Genomic DNA, 19,826 nt, shown 5'->3' on the forward strand with positions numbered 1-19,826 from the left:
CAATTGAGGCTTGTATGTCAGTCTGAGCTAGGGAATGGGATAGGGCCTGGGGCTTCAAAGGGGAGAAGGGCAGTTCAGGAAGATGAGAAGAACAGATGTTTAGTAATCAGATGTTTGCCCTACCATGCAGGTAAGTCAGATAAAAAGTTATCTCTGGTAATGGCTCTCTTTCTGGGCCAGGCCCCCTATCTAAATTCTTTTAGGCAGTTAAGGGAGTAGTAAATGTTTTTATTGAGTCTGCTGGGTCTTGATTGCCTTCAGCTGAAAGTAATGCATGTGCCAAATGGGCACATTTGGAGGTGGCATGTTCTGCTCCCCTTCAAAAACAAAATAAATTTCAGCTAACTTTGGGAGCTCAACAAAAAAGCATCAGAGTTTAATGTAAGTGCTGGACTTACCATCATAAAGACTCCCCTGAGCAAAGAGGCTCAAAAGACCTCAGTGAAGTGCAATGTAACCAATATGAGAATAGTGGTGGCATGAGGTCTTGCCTAAGTGTTGGTAGGGACCTTCATGACCATCATTGTCCTAATACAAAGGCCACCAAGGAAACCTGTTGATCATACAAAGCTGGATATATTAAAGTTTCTGAGCAAGGAAGAGCATCACCTTGAAAGTCTCAGTAGTGTCTCAAGAGGAGGAAGTTACAGAAGGATACTTACAGGATTTTGAGGACTGGGATTGGTCATGAGGTGGTTTTAAGGTAGTTAGTAAGTATGGTCTAGGCAGACTGATCACATTTTGTGAAATAGGTGAGTTGCTGAAACAATTTCATTTTATCTTTGGAGCACGAGTCCATATGGAGTTACCATGGTCTCTAATTGTCCATAATCTTATAGGACCATACAGGTCTGAACAAGCTTATGTTATAACAATTTGACTTAAGATAGTTACATATCACAGTTTGGTACAGTTTACCTGTTATGCAAGTAATCGTACAGTTTTGCAAGTAGATGTGTCTATTTTATTTCTCAGAAGGAAAGAGTCTGTCGGCAAGATAGCCAATTATAAGGCTTTTGCAGAAATTCAGATATATTGAATGCCTGAAATTGGGGGATGGGGAGGGTTGATAAGAGAGTGAATAAAAATGTAGTGTCAAGGAGGAGATGGATTCCTGTGTATAAAGCAGCAAAACATTAAAAAAAAAAAAAGATGGAGTAAGGATTAAGGATTGAAACCTTTGGGAAGATAGTGGACTACAAAAGGAAAAAAATCAAAGGCTAAATGTTTGAAAGCTGGAAATACAGTGGCACCATTGACAATAACAGAAACAGGAAATTGAAATTTAGTATGGGGTAGATAAGAAAGTAACAAGGTATCAAGATAATGGGTTATGTTTTTGTTTTCTTGTTTGTTTGTTTTGGGTTATGTTTTATTTTACTTTATATTGTATTTTTTCTTTTATATTTTAACTACAATAAGTTTCAGGCATCATTCCAGAGATGACTAGAAGTATAAGAAGCTGGAAAATAAGATTACATTTTTAAAGAGGAATATTGTGAATTTATTCTAGTGTATGCAACCTTATAATCTTCCATTCGATTCTGTATGTTTTCTTTGAAGATACTTAAAATGCACTGGAAATCCCATACCCTCACTTAACTAGCTATTATTTCATTATGTCAATTTTACAGACAAACAACTGGTTCTCCAGTGATCGCTAATTGTTCTATTATTTGTGGAACTGTGTGCAGCAAAATAACAGAGAGGAACATGAATGGCAAAGAAACCACCCTAATAACGGGGAAATCTTATTACTCAGTTGGTGGTCAGTACCCTTTGTGAAAAAACTATTATATAACCATTCAGTTTTCTTTCTGCAGCAACTTGTCTGATTAATGGAGTTTAAAAGCTGCAAGCCTTGGCCTTATAAAATTATAAGTTCAATAACTGTGTGTTAATTAAGATCAGAAAATTTATCTGTATTAGTACTGCAATAGCAATTTTCCAAGCTCTGCCAGTGACAAAGGATGAAAGTGGGTTAGTGTCACATGGGATCTGATTAAGTTAGATTAGTGCAGTATTTGAAGGGAAGTCTCCCAGGTGACAGTGAATAAGATGATCAAAGTTTTTCTGCAGATATTTTAAGGGGACAGTTGTTTGCAAAGCTACTACTTTTCCAACATAAAGCCAAAGGTCCAGCCACATGGTGGCTAATCACATCACTAATGAGTCAGAAGGAAGACTAAAGGGGCTTTAGGTCATTGTTTGGCAGAACTGAGATACAAAACCCTGGGTATTGGCCATATTAACAGCCTAAGCATCTGAAATGTGCAGGCTTGGCTTCAACCTCCTAAGATAATATTCCAGATTTTCTCACTTCAAAGATGTACTTTTTTTTCATTTTGTAATTTTCTGAAATCAAAGTATATCTTAAAATTGTGTAAATTAAACTTGCATGTTGTATGTGTCTGTGTGTGTTAGGGACCTCCTACTCTTAAGTATTTTATAATCTAATAAATGTAAATCTGTGTTCACGTTATAAACTGATTCCATCCATACTAGCACCTAGGAGTAACAATATGAGAACAATTGGGGGGAATTAGGTGCTCTTTTAATATCATGTATCATAAAGAAAGGACAGAGAATTGTTTTTATTGTATTGTATTGTATTGTATTGTTTTATTTTATTTTATTGTATTGTATTGTATATTTATCTATGTTAACTGAGTGTTCATTATCTCAGTCCTAACAACTGCCTTTCAAGGTAGTTTTATTACTATATATTATAAATGAGAAAATTATGGCATAATGTGTTTGGGCAACTTGAATTTGAACCTTATCTGAATAAGGTAGACTCTTGTTTGCTACTACGCTACACTGCTTCATTGGAACATCCTAACATAAAATAAGCTTCTTATAATTTTCTTCATTGACATATAATAGTAGATATTAAATCTCTAAAGGGTGATTCAGTTCAAAGTCATGGAATCATGGGTGTGTGCAGTTAAGTATTACTTGTTTAAGTTTGCTAATAGAGGCAAGATATCTGGCTCCCTCTCCTTCAAATAAGTTTGACTTCTTCGTTACTACTGATCCCACTTCACAAAAGAGATCAAAAGCTTGAAAGAAAAGATAAATGATCATTCTCTTCAGACTTGAGAATATCATGTCACACAGTCTCTTCCTCAAATATTCTCAGTGAAGGACAGATTAGAAAATAATAGTGGGAGGAAAAAAGAAAGTTTTTTTTTTTTTAATTTGACCCAGTAAACAACCAACCAGTAGAAAGGCAGCTATCTCCAGAGCACTATTCTGTCAAATTGTAGCCAAAGCTGGTGTGAATTTGGCCTGCTGTTTAGTCACCACTTAAATTTCTGCATGTTTTTTAATTCTGGAGGACTGTTTTCTGATCCTCCTATGCTTTCATTATTTATCAAAGATCCTTTAAGCATATATCTTCTATGGGCCAGATACTGTTATAGGTGCTAGATGTGCTAAACTCTGTTTACTAGATCTATTTTTTCCCCATTAACAATAGGCAATATTATCCTAAGAAAATAATTTGTAGTGGTTTTTTTTGGCTTTGTAGCTGCTAAATCCTGAAGATGACCTCTTACCAGGAAAGATTCGAGACAGCAATCGTTCAACCCTCTTAGCAACAATTCAGGAACATGGTTACCCCACAATCAACTTGGGAATTGTGGGAGACAAGTAAGTATTGGATTTTATTTTGAAGTTATTGTACAAATATGAATTTTGGGAATACTAACTAGGCGGGATTGTTGCTAAAGAGAAAGAAATTTAATACCATAATTTTCACTTATTTCATTCTTCAGAAGTCAAAGAATTATGGAGATGTCTATGTCCTTTAGCGATAGACATTTTCCTGGAATGCCTTTTACAATAGGAGAAATATGTTGCTCTGCTTTGGGTGTTATTCCTATTCATACTTTTACTTATGTCAAGAAAGATAGGGAAGACATGGGTGAGAAGAGTAAGAAGGAAATGTCAAAATTAGTACTAACTGATTCTTTGAAGTTTAAGTACAATTATTTTCTAGAACTTTTATATTGATTTTTGTGTTCTTATAAAACCTGAGTTTCTCCAGGCTTCACCCACTTGTAAATACAAAGGGAGGCACATTGACTATAATTGCCCATCTCTGAGAGCATATTACCCCATTTACTAAATTAACTCAGCCCTCTGCTAAATTCTCCAAGTATTTCTATAAATTTCCAACTGCGTCTCCAGCTCCAGCTGCACATGCAATCAAAAACAAGTCTGCTCTTTCTGAGCATCCCACTTCCATGCAACACTGCTGTTCAGCCATCTTTCACCAGGCACTATTTCCAGTTCACCAGAGGTGTGCCTGCTCTTAGTAACACTCAAACAACAGCCCGCTGGAGACAAAGCTAGGAGACATATCTGAGTGATGGATGCCCTGATGTATCTGTCACCCATAATTGCCCCTTTCTGTCTTATCACCACCTTGTCACTGAGCAAAGCTCATTATGCCTGGATCCTTCTTCCCTTAAGATGAGTGCTTTCCCAGGGCTCAAATATACTCTTGAAAAGGCTCTGTCCTACCATTTCACAAGGTATGCTGGGACTCCTATAAACCCCAGTTTAGGCTCAAACTGGACACAATGTAGTCCAAACCTGGAGCACAGCGTCTTGCTAGTAACCTGAAAGGCAGTAGTTTTTATGTTAATCTCACCTTTTAAACTTCTCTTCTTTCCTCCTGATTTTTTTCTTTCTCTGTGGACACTGGAGTAGAGTCTGTGACACATATTTTCAAACATCATTTTATTTTTTTAATTCACCATTTGTATTTACCTGAAAGTTTAGTTCTAGAGAAGTCCATAGGTAAGTAACCAGCCAACTTAGAACCCATGCTGGTGAAGCCAGTGCTGCAGGTTACCTAGTATCACCCTGACCCAGTCTCCGTAGCCCTGGGAAGGGATAGAAAGAACCCAGTGAAAAAAAGCATGGAGGGTTGAATTTGGACCTGACTGGTAACCCATCCTTTCATATATATAAACTTCCAAGCATCTAAAAATTATCCTGATGCAGATACACCTTTAAAGAAGGCAAAAAGTAATTTCTGAGAGGAGGTAGGATGAATCCAAGAGTTCCAACAGCACAGAACAGACCTGAAACTCTAGGGAACAAACGCACCAGATTTAGAATTTGTTTCCCAGCCACCGCTGACTTTGGCCCTGCCTCCAAGTGCATTAATGAGCTCTAAGAACTATTATAAGGTAAAAGGTGCTTTTTGTTTGTGTGTATCATTTTTACCTTATGCTATCTTGACTATAATTCTGTTCATTCTCTCCTCCTAATGTTGTACTTTTGTATTAAAATAAAAAGCTAACTTGATATATACTATATATGCTGCCATTACCTTACTACAAAGGCCAAAACACCATTGAAAGGTTCCTATGTTGATATGCTAATATTTGATTTTCTAGGACCAGCTGTTGATTCGTTGTAGACATTTCCTAATAATTAATGTTGCTATTACATGTAACTTCAAAATGTCCCTTGAAACAACAGCATATAAAGAACAACAAAACTTATAAGCAAGATATAGGCAATTTTGAGAATATGCACATCTTTAGTATATTCTTTTCTTGGATTTAATACCTTACATAAAACTGAGAACAATTTTTTTTTAAATACAATTGATGCAAATCTAAACTTTCTCAGCCTTAGAGTGCTGTATTGAAGAGGCCCAGAGTAAATGGTTTAAAATGCAGAGGTGGAATGTGGGAGGAAAGAATTTATAACTGTTCAGATGGAAATCTGTGCTGGGAATTTAGCTAAGGAAACAACGCACATTTAATCCGCAGCCTGTTGATATTCTGTGAAGGTTGTCTCCCTCTTCATCCTTCTCTTTCCTATATAGCCGTTTGCTAGTGAAAGCTAATGTTGTTATACAGAAGGCTCTATGTGAAGCTCTCCAGGGAAACAAGCAGGGTCACGGGAGAAACTACCCTATGTTTAAAGCAGGGAGAGAAATAGCTCAAGAATGTCAGCAAGCACAGAACCCTTACTCAGCTATGCCAGATAAGAGTAGGGAGTAAGAGTGCTATTCTTGTTATTTTTAAAAGGTTTCAGTCTGGGTTTAAATTCTGTATGATTCTACTTCTTAGCTCTTATTCTTATCACCTACCATGACTTTAACAATAAATGTTAAAATTGAAGGGTAAGACTCTATAACTTATTTGGATTGACCTGGATGAATTTTGCCTTTGTTTCTTGTACATTTCATTTAAAAAGAGGGTACAGTGGAGCTTATGGGAGGGGTGCTTCAAATACATGAGCATTAACTATATTTTTAAAAGATTCATTTTTAACTATTATGTGAATATTAAAACACATTCCTTAGACATATTTTCTCTCATTGTGTGGAACACAATACCATTGTGGTTCCTAGCGTTTTTCTTTAAAAAGACAAATTTTTTACAATGTAAAAAAAATTTTATTGAGGTATAATTTACAATGTTATATTAGTTTCAGGTGTACAACATAGTGATTCAGAATTTTTATAGATTATACACCATTTAAAGTTATAAAATATTGGCTGTATTCCTGTGCTATACAGTACATTCTTGTAGCTTATTTATTTTATACATAGTAGTTTGTACCTCTTAATCCTCTACTCCTTAATCCCTCTTCTCTTCCCTCTCCCCACCGGTAAACACTAGGTTTTTTTTCTATATATGTGGGTCTGTTTCTGTTTTGTTATACTCACTAGTTTGTTTTATTTTTTAGATTACACATATAAGTGGTATCATACAGTATTTGTCTTTCTCTGTCTGACTTATTTCACTAAGCATGATACACTCCAGGTCCATTCATGTTGTTGCAAATGGCAAAAGTTTTTTTCTTTTTCATGGCTGAGTAGTATTCCATTGTATATACCCCATCTTCTTTATTCATTCATCTGTTGATAGACTTTTAGGTTACTTCCATATCTTGGCTGTTATAAATAATGCTGCTATGAACACTGGGGTACATGTATCTTTTCAAATTAGTATTTTGGGATATATACCCAGGAATGGAGTGGCTGGGTCATATGGTAGTTCAGTTTTTAGTTTTTTGCGAAGCCTCCATACTGTTTTCCACAGTGGCTGTACCAATTCACATTCCCACCAACAGCATAGAACGGTTCCCTTTTCTCCACATTCTCACCAACATTTGTTACTTGTGGTCCTTTTGATAAAAGCCATTGTGGCAAGTGTGAAGTGATATCTCATTGTGGGTTTGATTTGCATTTATCAATGATTAGCAGTGTTGAGCATCTATTCATGTGCCTATTGGCCTTGTGTATGAAAAAGACTAGCTTTTAAACCCAGAGATGTTCATTGAACTTGCCCAGCAATATACAAGTTAGTGGCAGAGGTGGAAATGGAATCTAAGTTTCTTGAAAGTAACAATCCACAATTCTCATTATGAAGACAAGATAGTATCATTATGAAGATATTTCATTTTAGCTAGAACAGGAAGGATAAATAGGATTTGTGTATTTAGAAAAAGAGAGTATGTTAACCAAGTAGGAAACGGAATGAACAAAAATAGAGAAGTAGAAAGAATAGTTTACTCAGGTCAGGCCAGACTGTTTAGAGTAGGAGGTTCAGGTAAAAGGATAATATGTGTAAATTTGGTAGAAATTTGAAGCCAGATTTTGAAAGGTTTTGTAATCCAGGCAGCACTACCCAATTTGGTTAAATTTGCAGCTTTTTTAAAAAGCAGAATTAACATAGTAAACCATATTTTGGAAAGATAATTTGCCCAAGTTGTATCACATGAGCTAAAGTTGGAGACCTACTAGAAATAAGAACAACAATACAGTTTGTTTATTCATTGTTCAGTTAGTCAGGAAGTATTAATTGTGTACCTATTTGAATCACCTGGAGATCTTATTAAAAATGCTGATTGTGATTCAGCAAATCTGGAGTGGGCCAAGATTTTGCATTTCTAACAAGTTCCCAAGAATACCAAGCCACTGGTTCATGGATCACAGGAAGTAACAAGGGTGTGGTAAACTTAATCATGATTCTACTATGAACTTTTAACCAAAGGCTCTTGAAGATTCAAAACTGAAATAGATATAGATCTTGTCCTTAAAATTACATGTACTGTAAATGCACTATAAACTACAGCCTAGTAATAAAGATGTTTTAGAAAGTTCCAGAGCTTATGCTCAAATTTGGAAGTAGAATTTTTAAAAAAAGAGATTAAATCGAAAGACATTTTGAAGGCTATTACATAGAACAGAAGGGCGTCAGTGTTGATTCATCTTCATCTGGATTGCAAAGCCTCATCAAAATGGTATGTGTCTGTAAACACAAATAAAATGCCTGCATAACCCAGCTATTAGGTCTCTCTACCACAATTTTACATTCCTCTCCAGCAATACACCATTTCAACTTCTTCATTCTCCATTTGTAGTTTATTCTTTCTTGTTTTGGCAGCTTCTCTTCCTATGCTCATTCCCAAATGGAAGTGTCACCATGGCTCACCCTTGACCTTTTTTCCTTCTAATTCTGTATGCTATTGTCTCCCAGATCTTATCTCTGTCTTGAGCTCCATGCCTAGATCCACCTGCTTACTAGGTATATTTTCTTTAAGTTCAATAGGCAGAGCAAATTCAACATGTAAAATTAAATTCATTGGGCTTCCCTGGTGGCACAGTGGTTGAGAGTCTGCCTGCCGATACAGGGGACACGGGTTCGTGCCCCGGTCCAAGAAGATCCCACATGCCGCGGAGCGGCTGGGCACGTGAGCCATGGCTGCTGAGCCTGCGCGTCCAGAGCCTGTGCTCCGCAACGGGAGAGGCCACAACAGTGAAAGGCCTGCGTACCGAAAAAAATAATAATAATGAAAATAAATAAATTCATTTTCCTTCCTTTCCTTTCTCACTGTGCCTCCCACTTCCATCTTACTCCATTTCTTTGAGTTCTTCTAGCTCAGTGACTGTGCCCACCAGCCACCCAGTCACCCGAGCCATAAGAAACCTGAATGGAAAGCTTCTGTCTCTCACTCAGCCCTATATTTAAATCCCATACAGTTTCCCTCATCAGTACTTCTGTACATTCCTATCTCTTCATTTCTACCATCCTGGCTTAGTTTGGGGCTCTGTTTACTTTTTGTCTAGGCACATGAGGCTATCCTCTTAACTGGTCTCCCTGCCTCAAGCCTTGTTTTCCTCTAACTCACCCTCTATTCTGCTACAAATATGATCTTTCCAAGGTGCCAATTATATACTTGTGGCAGAATTGGGGTTTTATTATATGTGGGTAAGTATACTCTAATAATCCAACAAACTTTTATGAAGTTATGCTATATCAGATGTTGTCTCAGTCTTTGGTACTACAGAAATGAGTAAGATAGTTATTAGTAAGAACTACAAAAAAGTTTTCAATTCTATTTCACTCCCGTCTTTCCTCCCCACCCAATCCACATCCATTTTCTCCAGCCTCCTCACTCCAAACATGCCAGTCTTTTCCTGGAAAGAGATACTAATCTTTACTTACTACCTACTATATATATAGTACTATACTACATTCTTTCACTTACTTATCTTATTTAGGCCTCATGAAACAACCGATCCAGATAAGTGTCTTTTATCCCCATTTTGTAGATAATAATACTGAAGCTAAAAAAAATTAAATAAGCTGTTCAGAGTCATACAACTAGTAAAAGACAGAATGAGGAGTCCAACCTAGGCCTGTCAAACTCCAGGGTCTTTCTCCTTTTGCTGTACCATGCTGCCCTCTTAACTGGGCTTAGCACCCACAATTTATTAATATTAAGGTTAATAAACTAAATATTCTATATCCATTTTAATAGATAAAACCCCTAAGTAAATAGTAACTATCAATATTTCAAAAGCCAGAGAGGAAAATTTAGTTTAAATTTTGAATTAAATATTGACTGTAGGTATGAATGAATTATAAGGACTTGAGTTGCAAAATTCTAGATCTTTAGGTGATATAGAAGTGGGAGAAAAAGGCAAGAGGATTTATTACAGTAGCTCAAGTTTACTTTCTGGACCCCTAAATAAAGCTTCTTATTCACTGTAAAATAGACACCTCTCCCTTCCATAAAGAGAAAATCCCCTTCCTTTTATAATTTCTTATTTTATCTTTCCTCCCACAACTACTAGAGCCACTTTTGCAGCATTTATTACCTCTGGGTAATTTGTTATAACAAGTTCATAGTATCTTCCAGGGGGTGGGAAGGAGTGGAGAGAGGAGAATGGGAAAGAGGAGAAGAGAGCGTGCATGCAATGTAAATAATGGTAATTTGGTATTCAGATCTACATTAATTCAATTTATAAATGACTGAGATTCACAAGTGGCTACCCTATTCTAACCTTTCCCCTACTCACCATCTAAGCTCTTCTCTCAGTACTTTTAAGAGAAGGGAAGCTTTTTGAGAAGTGAAAGGGGAAAAGCCATGAACAGCAAGAAACTTTAAAAGAACAGTTAATCTCCTTATTCCCTGACTCTCAAGACCCAGTCTGTTTAGGAGAGGTGTTTTATTAAGCCCAAATATCCTCCACATTGGCTAAATGTGTTTGTTCTGTTCACTTTGCTGTACTTCTTGATAATCTAATATTTAGAGGTGCATTTGTGTTTAAAAGTATTCTACCTGAGAGTGAGTTGTTCACATGTTAATATTTAATAGTTCAAATCAGACATGCAACATCTGGGTAAATCTGCTGTCCTAAATAAACAGGAACTAATCACTTAGAACTTAGAGTTCTTTGACTCATAGGGCAAATCCTGAACAGGACCACATCAGAACCTTAGCATAGCAAGATACTGTAGGCATGGCAAGAAGTACCTCTGACAGCAGGAAAGGACTCTAGAAAGGTAGATAGGAAGATAACTTAAACAAATGCTTTCCATTTCAACATTCTTTCTTCAGTCTTCCACCTTGTTTCCAAAATTCAGGTTAATACTAAAGCATAATTCAGCAACATATTAGTAACATTATGAGCTAAATGAAGATTTGTTTTTTTGTTTTTAACTACCCTGGAGTCTTGCCCACCATCTGTAATATTATTTTTAAAGGAATGTGTTCCAGGTTCCAAACAGCCAATTTCTCATATAGACTCTGGGAACATAATCTGTGAGTTAGGAACTACCTGTGCGAAAAAAGACTCTCCTGAAGCAGTCAGCTTACTACTGACTGTATACTGTCTTTCAGTGCTGTTTAAGGAGTTGTATTGGGTTGGCAAAAAAGTGCCTTCAGTTTTTAAGTAAAAATAAAAGACACATTTTTCATTTTCACCAAGAATTTTATCAAGCAACATATTCACCCTTTTGTTCGACTACCTTTGCCATTTTTCAGGCAACTTTGTAATTCCATCTTCCCAAAACTTATCCTTTTGAGCAAAGAACTGTTCCAGGTGCCTTTTACAGTCTTCCAGGGAATTGAAATTTTTTCCATTAAGAGAATTTTTGAATAAATGGAAATCCAAAGGTGCAATGCCTGGTGAATACGGCGGATGAATCAGAACTTCCCAGCCAAGCTCTAACAGTTTTATCCTGGTCATCAAAGAAGCATGCAATCTTGAGTTATACTGATGGAAGATTATGCATTTTCTGTTGACTAATTCCAGACGCTTTTCGTTGAGTGCTGCTTCCAGTTGGTCTAACTGGGAGCAGTACTTGTTGGAATTAATCATTTGGTTTTCCAGAAGGAGCTCATAATAGAGGACTCCCTTCCAGTCCCACCATATATAAAGCATCACCTTCTTTGGGTGAAGACCGGCTTCTGGTGTGGTTGGTGGTGGTTCATTTCGCTTGCCCCACGATCTCTTCCATTCCACATTGTCGTACAGTATCCACTTTTCATCGTCTGTCACAATTTGTTTTAAAAACAGACCGTTTTCATTACGTTTAAGTAGAGAATCGCATGCAGAAGTACGGTCAAGAAGGTTTTCTTCACTTAATTTATATGGAACCCAAACATCAAAGCGATTAACATAACTAAGCTGGTGCAAATGATTTTCAGCGCTTGATTTGGATATTTTGAGTATGTCAGCTATCTCCCATGTGATATGATGTTAATTGTTCTCAATTCATGTCTCCATTCTCGATTTGATCACTATCAACTTCAACTGATCTACCCAACCGTGAAGCATCGTCCAGCGAGAAATCTCCAGCACGAACCTTCGCAAACCACTTTTGACATGTTGGATCAGTCACAGTACTGCACAAATCTTTTTTTGCGTTTCAGTTGCGTTTTTACCTTTCGTGAAATAATAAAGCATAATATGCCGAAAATGTTGCTTTTTCTCCTCCATCTTCAATATTAAAATGGCTACAGGGCTTCCCTGGTGGCGCAGTGGTTGGGAGTCCGCCTGCCGATGCAGGGGACGCGGGTTCGTGCCCCAGTCTGGGAGGATCCCACGAGCCGCGGAGCGGCTGGGCCCGTGAGCCATGGCCGCTGAGCCTGCGCGTCCGGAGCCTGTGCTCCGCAGCGGGAGAGGCCACAGCGGTGAGAGGCCCGCGTACCGCAAAAAAAAAAAAAAAAAAAAAATGACTACACAAAAATTCACAAATTTTGATAAGTCTTTTTTTAAATGCACACTGATATGACAGCTGTCACATACAATCAAACAAAATTGTTTAGAATGAAGGTAAAGGCAACTAAGTGCTGCTAGAGCCATCATACAGAAAAAAACGATCGAACCTTTTGGCCAACCCAATAATTAGTAGTAGGACGGTGAAACATTTTAAAATGGGTGTAACATGATCACCTTCTCTTCCTGGTCCAGTTCTATTATGAACTTCTTAGGCCATTGTTCTAGATATTCTAGGTATACGTTTTCTTTTTTCTTCTTTTTTATTTATTTTCTTGTTTATTTACTATTTTTTTATTGAAGCATAGTTGATTTACAATATTATACAAGTTTTAGGTGTACAACATAGTGATTCAAAATTTTTATAGATTATATTCCATAGATAGTTATTATAAAATGTTGGCTATATTCCCTATGCTATACAATACATACTTGTAGCTTGTCTATTTTGTACATAGTAGTTTGTACCTCTTAATCCTCTACCCCTATCTTGTCCCTCCTCCTTTCCCTCTCCACACTGGTAAACACTAGTTTGTTCTCTGTATCTGTGAGTCTGTTTCTGTTTTGTTATATTCACTAGTTTGTTGTATTTTTTAGATTCCACATATAAGCAATAACATTCAGTATTTGTCTCTCTCTGTCTGACTTATATTATTAAGCATAATACCCTCCAGGTCCAGCCATATTGTTGCAAATGGCAAACTTCCATTCTTCTTTATGGCTGAGTAGTATTCCATAGTCTATATACACTACATCTTCTTTATCCATTCACCTGTTGATGGACATTTAGGTTGCTTCCAAACTTGGCCATTGTAAAGAACGCTGTTATGAACATTGGAGTGCATGTATCTTTTCAAATTAATGTTTTCATTTTCTTTGGATATATACCCAGGAGTGGAATGCTGGGTCATATGGTAGCTCTATTTTTATTTTTTTTGAGGCATCTCTGTACTGTTTTCCACAGTGGCTGCACCAATTTACATTCCCACCAACAGTGTACAAGGGTTCCCTTTTCTCCACATCCATGCCAACATTTGTTACCTGTGGTCTTTTTGATGATAGCCATTGTGACAAGTGCAAAATGATATCTCATTGTGGTTTCAATTTGCATTTCTCTGATGATTAGCGATGTTGAGCATCTTTTCTTCTGCCTCTTGGCCATCATATATCCTCATTGGAAAAATGTCTATTAAGTTCTTATGCCCATCTTTTAATCAGGGTGTTTGGGTTTTTTTTAATATTGAGTTGTATGAGCTGTTTATATATTTTGGATATTGATCCCTTATTGGTCATATCATTTGCAAATATTTTTTCTCATTCCGTAGGTTCTTTTTTCATTTTGCCAATGGTTTCCTTTGCTGTGCAAAAACTTTTGAGTTTAATTAGGTCCCATTTATTTATTTTTGCTTTTGTTTCCTTTGCCTTAGGAGACAGCTCCAAAAAATTATTGCTACAATTTATGTCAAAGAGTGTTCTGGGTTTTCTTCTAGAAGTTTTATGGTTTCTGGTCTGACATTTAGGTCTTTAATCCATTTTTAGTTTATTTTTGTATATAGTATGAGAAAGTGTTCTACTTTAATTCTTTTACATATGGCTGTCCAGGTTTCCCAGCACCACTTATTGAAGAGACTGTCTTTTCTCCACTGTACATTCTTGCCTTCTTTGTCATAGATTAATTGACTACCACAGGGGCATGGGTTTATTTCTGGGCTTTCTGTTATATTCCATTAATCTATATTTCTGTTTTTGTGCCAGTACCATACTGTTTTGATTACTGTAGCTTTGTAGTATAGGCTGAAGTCAGGGAGTCTGATTCCCCCAGCTCTGTTTTTCTTTCTCAAGATTGCTTTGGCTATTCAAGGTCTTTTGTGTTTCCATACAAATTTTAAAAATTTTTGTTCGAGTTCTGTGAAAAATGCCATTGGTATTTTTTAAGGATTACATTGAGTCTGTAGATTGCCTTGTGTTGTGTGGTTGTTTTAATTCTTCCAATCCATGAACATGGTGTATCTTTCCATCTGTTTGTGTGGTCTTCAATTTCTTTCATCAGTGTCTTATAGTTTTCTAAGTACAGATGTTTTACCTCCTTATGTGGGTTTATTCCTGGGTATTTTATTCCTTTTATTGTGATTATAAATGGGGTTGTTTCCTTAATTTCTTTTTCTGATCTTTTGTTGGTAGTGTATAGAAATGCAACAGATTTCTGTGTATTAATTTTGTATCCTGCACCTTTACTGAATTCAGTGATGAGCTCTAGTAGTTTTCCGGTGGCGTCTTTAGGGTGTTCTAATGTATAGTATTATGTCATCTGCAACAGTGACGGTTTTACTTCTTCCCTTCCAATTCGGATTCCTTTTATTATTTTTCTTGTCTGATTGCTGTGTCTACAACTTCCAATACTATGGTGAAGAAAAGTGGTGAGAGTGCGCATCTTTGTCTTGTCCCTGATCTTAGAAGAAATGCTTTCAGCTTTTCACCATTGAATATAATGTTAGCTGTGGGCTTATCATATATGGCCTTATTATGTTGGGGTATGTACCCTCTATACCCACTTTATTGAGAGTTTTTATCATACATAAATGTTGAATTTTGTCAAAAGCTTTTTCTGCATCTGTTGAGATGATCATATAGTTTTTATTCTTCAATTTGCTAATGTGGTGTATCACACTGATTGATTTGCAGATATCAAGCCAGCCTTGCATCCTGGGATAAATCTCACTTGATCATGGTGTGTGATCCTTTTAATGTATTGTTGGATTTGGTTTGCTAATATTTTGTCCAGGATTTTTGCATCTACATTCATCAGTGATATTGGTCTGTAATTTTTTTGTGTGTGTGATATCTTTGTCTGTATTGGTATCGGGGTGATGCTGACCTCATAGAATGAGTTTAGAGGCATCCTTCCTCTGCAATTTTTTGGAATAGTTTGAGGAGGATAGATGTTAATTTTTCTCTAAATGTTTGGTAGAATTCACCTGTGAAGCCATCCGGTCCTGGACTTTCGTTTGTTGGAAGTTATTTGGTTACTAATTCAGTTTCATTACTGGCAATTGGTCTGTTCATGTTTTCTAATTCTTCCTGGTTCAGTCTTGGGAGATTGTACATTTCTAGGAATTTGTCCATTTCTTGCAGGTTGTCCATTTTATTGGTACATAGTAGTTTTTATAATCTCTTATGATCCTTTGTATTTCTGTGGTATCGGTCATAACTTTGCCTTTTCATTTCTGATTTTATTGATTTGGGTCCTCTCTCTTTTTTCCTGATGAGTTGGCTAAAGTTTTACCCAATTTGCTTATCTTTTCAAAGAACCAGCTCTTAGTTTCATTGATCTTTCCTATTGTTTTTTCAGTCTCTATATCTTTTATTTCTGCTCTGATGTTTATGATTTCTTTCCTTCAACTAACTTAGGTTTTTGTTTGTTCTTTTTCTACTTCTTTCAGGTGTAAGATTAGGTTGTTTATCTTAGATTTTTCTTGTTTCCTGGGGTAAGCTTGTATTGCTATAAACTTCCCTCTTAGAATTGCTTTTACTGAGTTCCATAGATTTTGGATCATTGTGTTTTTGTTTTCATTTGTCTCCGGGTATTTTTATTTCTTTCATTTTTTCAGTAATCCATTGGTTGTTTAATAGCATATTGCTTAGCCTCCATGTGTTTGTGTCTTTTGCAGTTTTATTTTTTCTTGTATTTGATTTCTAGTCTCATAGCATTATGGTCAGAAAAGATGTTTGATATTATTTCAATTTTCTTAAGTTTACCGAGGCTTGTTTTGTGGCCTAGCATGTCATCTGTCCTGGAGAATGTCCCATGTGCACTTGAAAAGAATTTGTATTCTCCTACTTTTGGATGAAATGTTCTATATATATCCATTAACTCCATTTGATCTAATATATCATTTAAGTCCAATGTTTTCTTATTGATTTTCTATCTGGATGATATTTCCATTAATGTGAGTGGTTTGTTAATGTCCCCTACTGTTACTGTGTTACTGTAAGTTTCTTCCTTTATGTTTGTTAATATTTGCTGTATGTATTTTGGTGCTCCTATGTTGGGTGCATATATATTTACAATTGCTATATCTTCCTGTATTGATCCCTTGATCATTATGTAACATCCTTCTTTTTCTCTTGTACAATCTTCGTTTCAACATCTGTTTTGTCTGGTATACGTATTGCTACCCCAGCTTTTCTTTTGATTTCCATTTGCATGGAGTACCTTTTTTTCATCCCCTCATGTTCAGTCTGTGTGTGTCTTTAGATCTGAAACAAGTCTCTTGTAGGCAGCATATATATAAGTCTTGTTTTTGTATTCATTAAGCCATTCCATGTCTTTTGATTGGAGCATTTGGTCCATTTACACTTAAAGTCATTATGGATAGGTATGTATTTATTGCCATTTTGTTATTTGCTTGGGGGTTGTTTTTGTAGTTCTTTTTTGTTCCATTCTTCTTTTGTTCTCTTCCCTTGTGGTGTGATGGCTATCTTTATTGTTATGTTTGGATTCCTTTCCTTTTTCTGTGTGTGTATCTATTATAGATTTTTGGTTTGTGGTTACCATGAGGTTTATATATATAGCAATTTACATATATATATGTATACGTGATTATTTTAAGTTACTGATCTCTTAAGTTCAAAAACATTTTAACAACCCTGCATTTTTACTCACCTTCCCTCAAAATTACTATTTTTAACATCATATTTTATGTCTGTTTGTTTTGTGAATCCCTTAACTGCTTATCATGGATATAAATGATTTTGCTACTTTCGTCTTTTAACCTCCTTACTTGCTTTGTATGTGGTTGACTTTTACTGTATATTTGCCTTTATGATGATCTTTTTCCTTTCATAATTTTCATGTTTCTAATTGTGGCCTTTTCTTTTTCACTTAGAGAATTCCCTTTAACATTCATTGTGAAGCTGCTTTGGTGGTGCTGAACTCTTTATGTTTTCCTTGTCTGTGAAACTTTTGATCTCTTCATCAAATTTGAATGAGAGTCCTGCCAGGTAGAGTATTCTTTGTTGTAGGTTTTCCCCTTTCATCATTTTAAATATATTGTGCCACTCCCTCTGGCCTGCAGAGTTTCTGCTGAAAAGTCAGCTGATAGCCTTAGGGGAGTTCCTGTGTATGTTATTCATTGCTTTTCCCTTGCTGCTTTTAATATTCTCTCTTTATCTTTAATTTTGCTATTTTAATTACTAGTGTGTCTTGGTGTGGTCCTCTTTGGGTTGATCCTGTTTGGGACTCTCCATGCTTCCTGGGCCTGGCTGTCTGTGTCCTTTCCCAGGTTAGGGAAATTTTCAGCTGTTACGTCTTCAAATATGTTCTTTGCCACTTTCTCTCTCCTCTTCTCCTCTGGGACCCCTATAATGAAAATGTTAATACATTTGATGTTATCCCAGAGGTCTCTTAAATTGTCCTCATTTTTTAAATTCTTTTTTCTTCAGCTTTAGTGACTTCCACTAGTCTGTCTTCCAGCTCACTGATCTGTTCCTCTGTATCACCTAGTCTACTGTTGATTCCTTCTAGTGTATTTTTCATTTCAGTTATCATGTTCTTCATCTCTGGTTCTTCTTTATATTTTCTAAGTCATTGTCAAAAAATTCTAACTTCTCACTCTGTTCATCCATTCTTCTCCCTAGTTCTTTGATTATCTTTACGATCATTACCTTGAACGCTTTCTGGGGTGCATTGCCTATCTCCATGTCACTGAGTTCTCCTTCTGGGGTTTTATCTTGTTCCTTCATTTGGAACATGTTTCTCTATCACCTCATTTTGCCTAACTTGCTGTTTTTTATTTCTATGTATCTGGTAGGTTGGTTACATTTTCTGATCTTGAAGAAGTAGCCTTTTGTAGAAGACTTCCTATGTATCCCAGCAGTGCACCCTCCTCTGGTCACCAGAGCTATGTGCTATAGGGGTGTCCCCTATGTGGGCTATGTAGGTCCTTCTGTTTCAGCAGGCTGACTACTCTGGGCAATCTGGTAGGTGTGACTGGCCCCCAGTTTTGTTGGTTACCAGGCGCTGCCTTGTACAGAGCTGCCAGCTACTGGTTGGTGGGGCTGGGTCACAAGACAGCTAGCTGCAGAATCCCAGGGTGTCCAGGGCTATTGCTGGCTCACTGGTGGGTGAAGTCGGAGTCCAGGACATCCTGGGGCTGGTATCCACCTACCAGTGGGTGAAGCCAAGTCTTGGAGCTAGTGCTGGCCCATTGGCAGGGTTTGGCTGCAGGGCCCGGTGGTCCCAGAGCTGGTGTCAGACCACTGGTCATTGGGGCATTCCTGACACAGCTGGCTATGGAGTCCAGGATGTCCCAAAGCTTGTGTTGGCTTGCTGTTGGGCAGTGTAGGGGCCCAGCCAGTCCCAGGGCAGGTAGTGGCCTGCTGGTGGGTGGTCTGGGTCCTGCCACAGTGGGCTGTGGAGCTGCAGTTGTCCCAGGCCTAGCATTCTCGTCCAAGGTTCCTGCTCCCAAGGCTAAAACAGGCACACTGGTAGGTGGGATCAGGACCCAGGGGATTCTGAGGCTGGTGCCTGCCCACTACTAGGTGGAACTGTGTCCCAGTATCTCTGACTGCAGAGTCTTGGGGGTCTCAGATCTAGTGCCTATGCAGTGGTGTGTGGGGACAGGTCCTGTGCCCTCAGTTGGGCAGGGCCGTGTCCAGGGGTGGCTGTGGGCTCAGGGGATCTTAAGGCAGCCTGTATGCTGGTGAGTGGAGCTGTGTCCTGGCTCAGTTAGTTGCTTGACCCAAGGCATCGCAGTACCAGTGCCTACAAGCTTGATGGGCAGAGGTGGGGCTGGGTATTGAGACTAATAAGCTAGAGGGAGGATTCCAAAATGGCATTTGCCAACACCAGTGTCCACGTAGCAGAACAAGCTCTCAAAAATGGCTGTCGCCAATGTCTGTTTCCCCACGGTGATCTCCAGTTGTCTCCTGCCTCTCCAGGAGACTCTCCAAGATCAGCAGGTAGGTCCGACCCAGGCTCCTTTCAAATTACTGCTTCTTCCCTGGGTCCCAGAGCATGTGAGATTTTGTGTGCCCTTTAAGAGTTTAGTCTCTATTTCCCACAATCCTCTGGGACTCCTGAAAGCAAGCCCCGCTGACCAACAGAGCCAAATGTTTTGGGGGCTCATCTTCCTGGTACAGGACCCCCAGGCTAGGGAGCTTGATGTGGGGCTCAGACCCGTTGCTTCTTAGGGAGCACCTCTGCAATTTTAATTATTCTCCCATTTGTATGTCACCCACCTGGGGGTTTGGGTCTTGACTATACTATGACTTCACCCCT

The 19,826-nt window shown here is 37.7% G+C and overlaps 1 protein-coding gene across 16 annotated transcripts in view; it reads left to right on the plus strand.

Moving 5' to 3' along the window:
* Positions 1 to 19,826, plus strand: part of GPHN (gephyrin) — a 621,731-nt gene that overhangs the window by 550,602 nt on the left and 51,303 nt on the right. For 15 of the 16 annotated variants that reach the window (XR_007475727.1, XM_049706375.1, XM_049706371.1 and 12 more), the window contains one exon: positions 3,533 to 3,654. Coding sequence is in view for 15 of the 16 variants with exons in the window: in XM_049706375.1 (XP_049562332.1) it covers positions 3,533 to 3,654 (122 nt within the window). In the remaining variant the exon portion in view is untranslated. Of the gene's footprint in view, positions 1 to 3,532; positions 3,655 to 17,433; positions 19,475 to 19,826 lie in introns of those variants that run through there. The other variant, XM_049706378.1, reaches the window with a different exon arrangement.

This window comes from Orcinus orca, chromosome 2, assembly GCF_937001465.1.
Source record: "Orcinus orca chromosome 2, mOrcOrc1.1, whole genome shotgun sequence".
NCBI lineage: Eukaryota > Metazoa > Chordata > Mammalia > Artiodactyla > Delphinidae > Orcinus > Orcinus orca.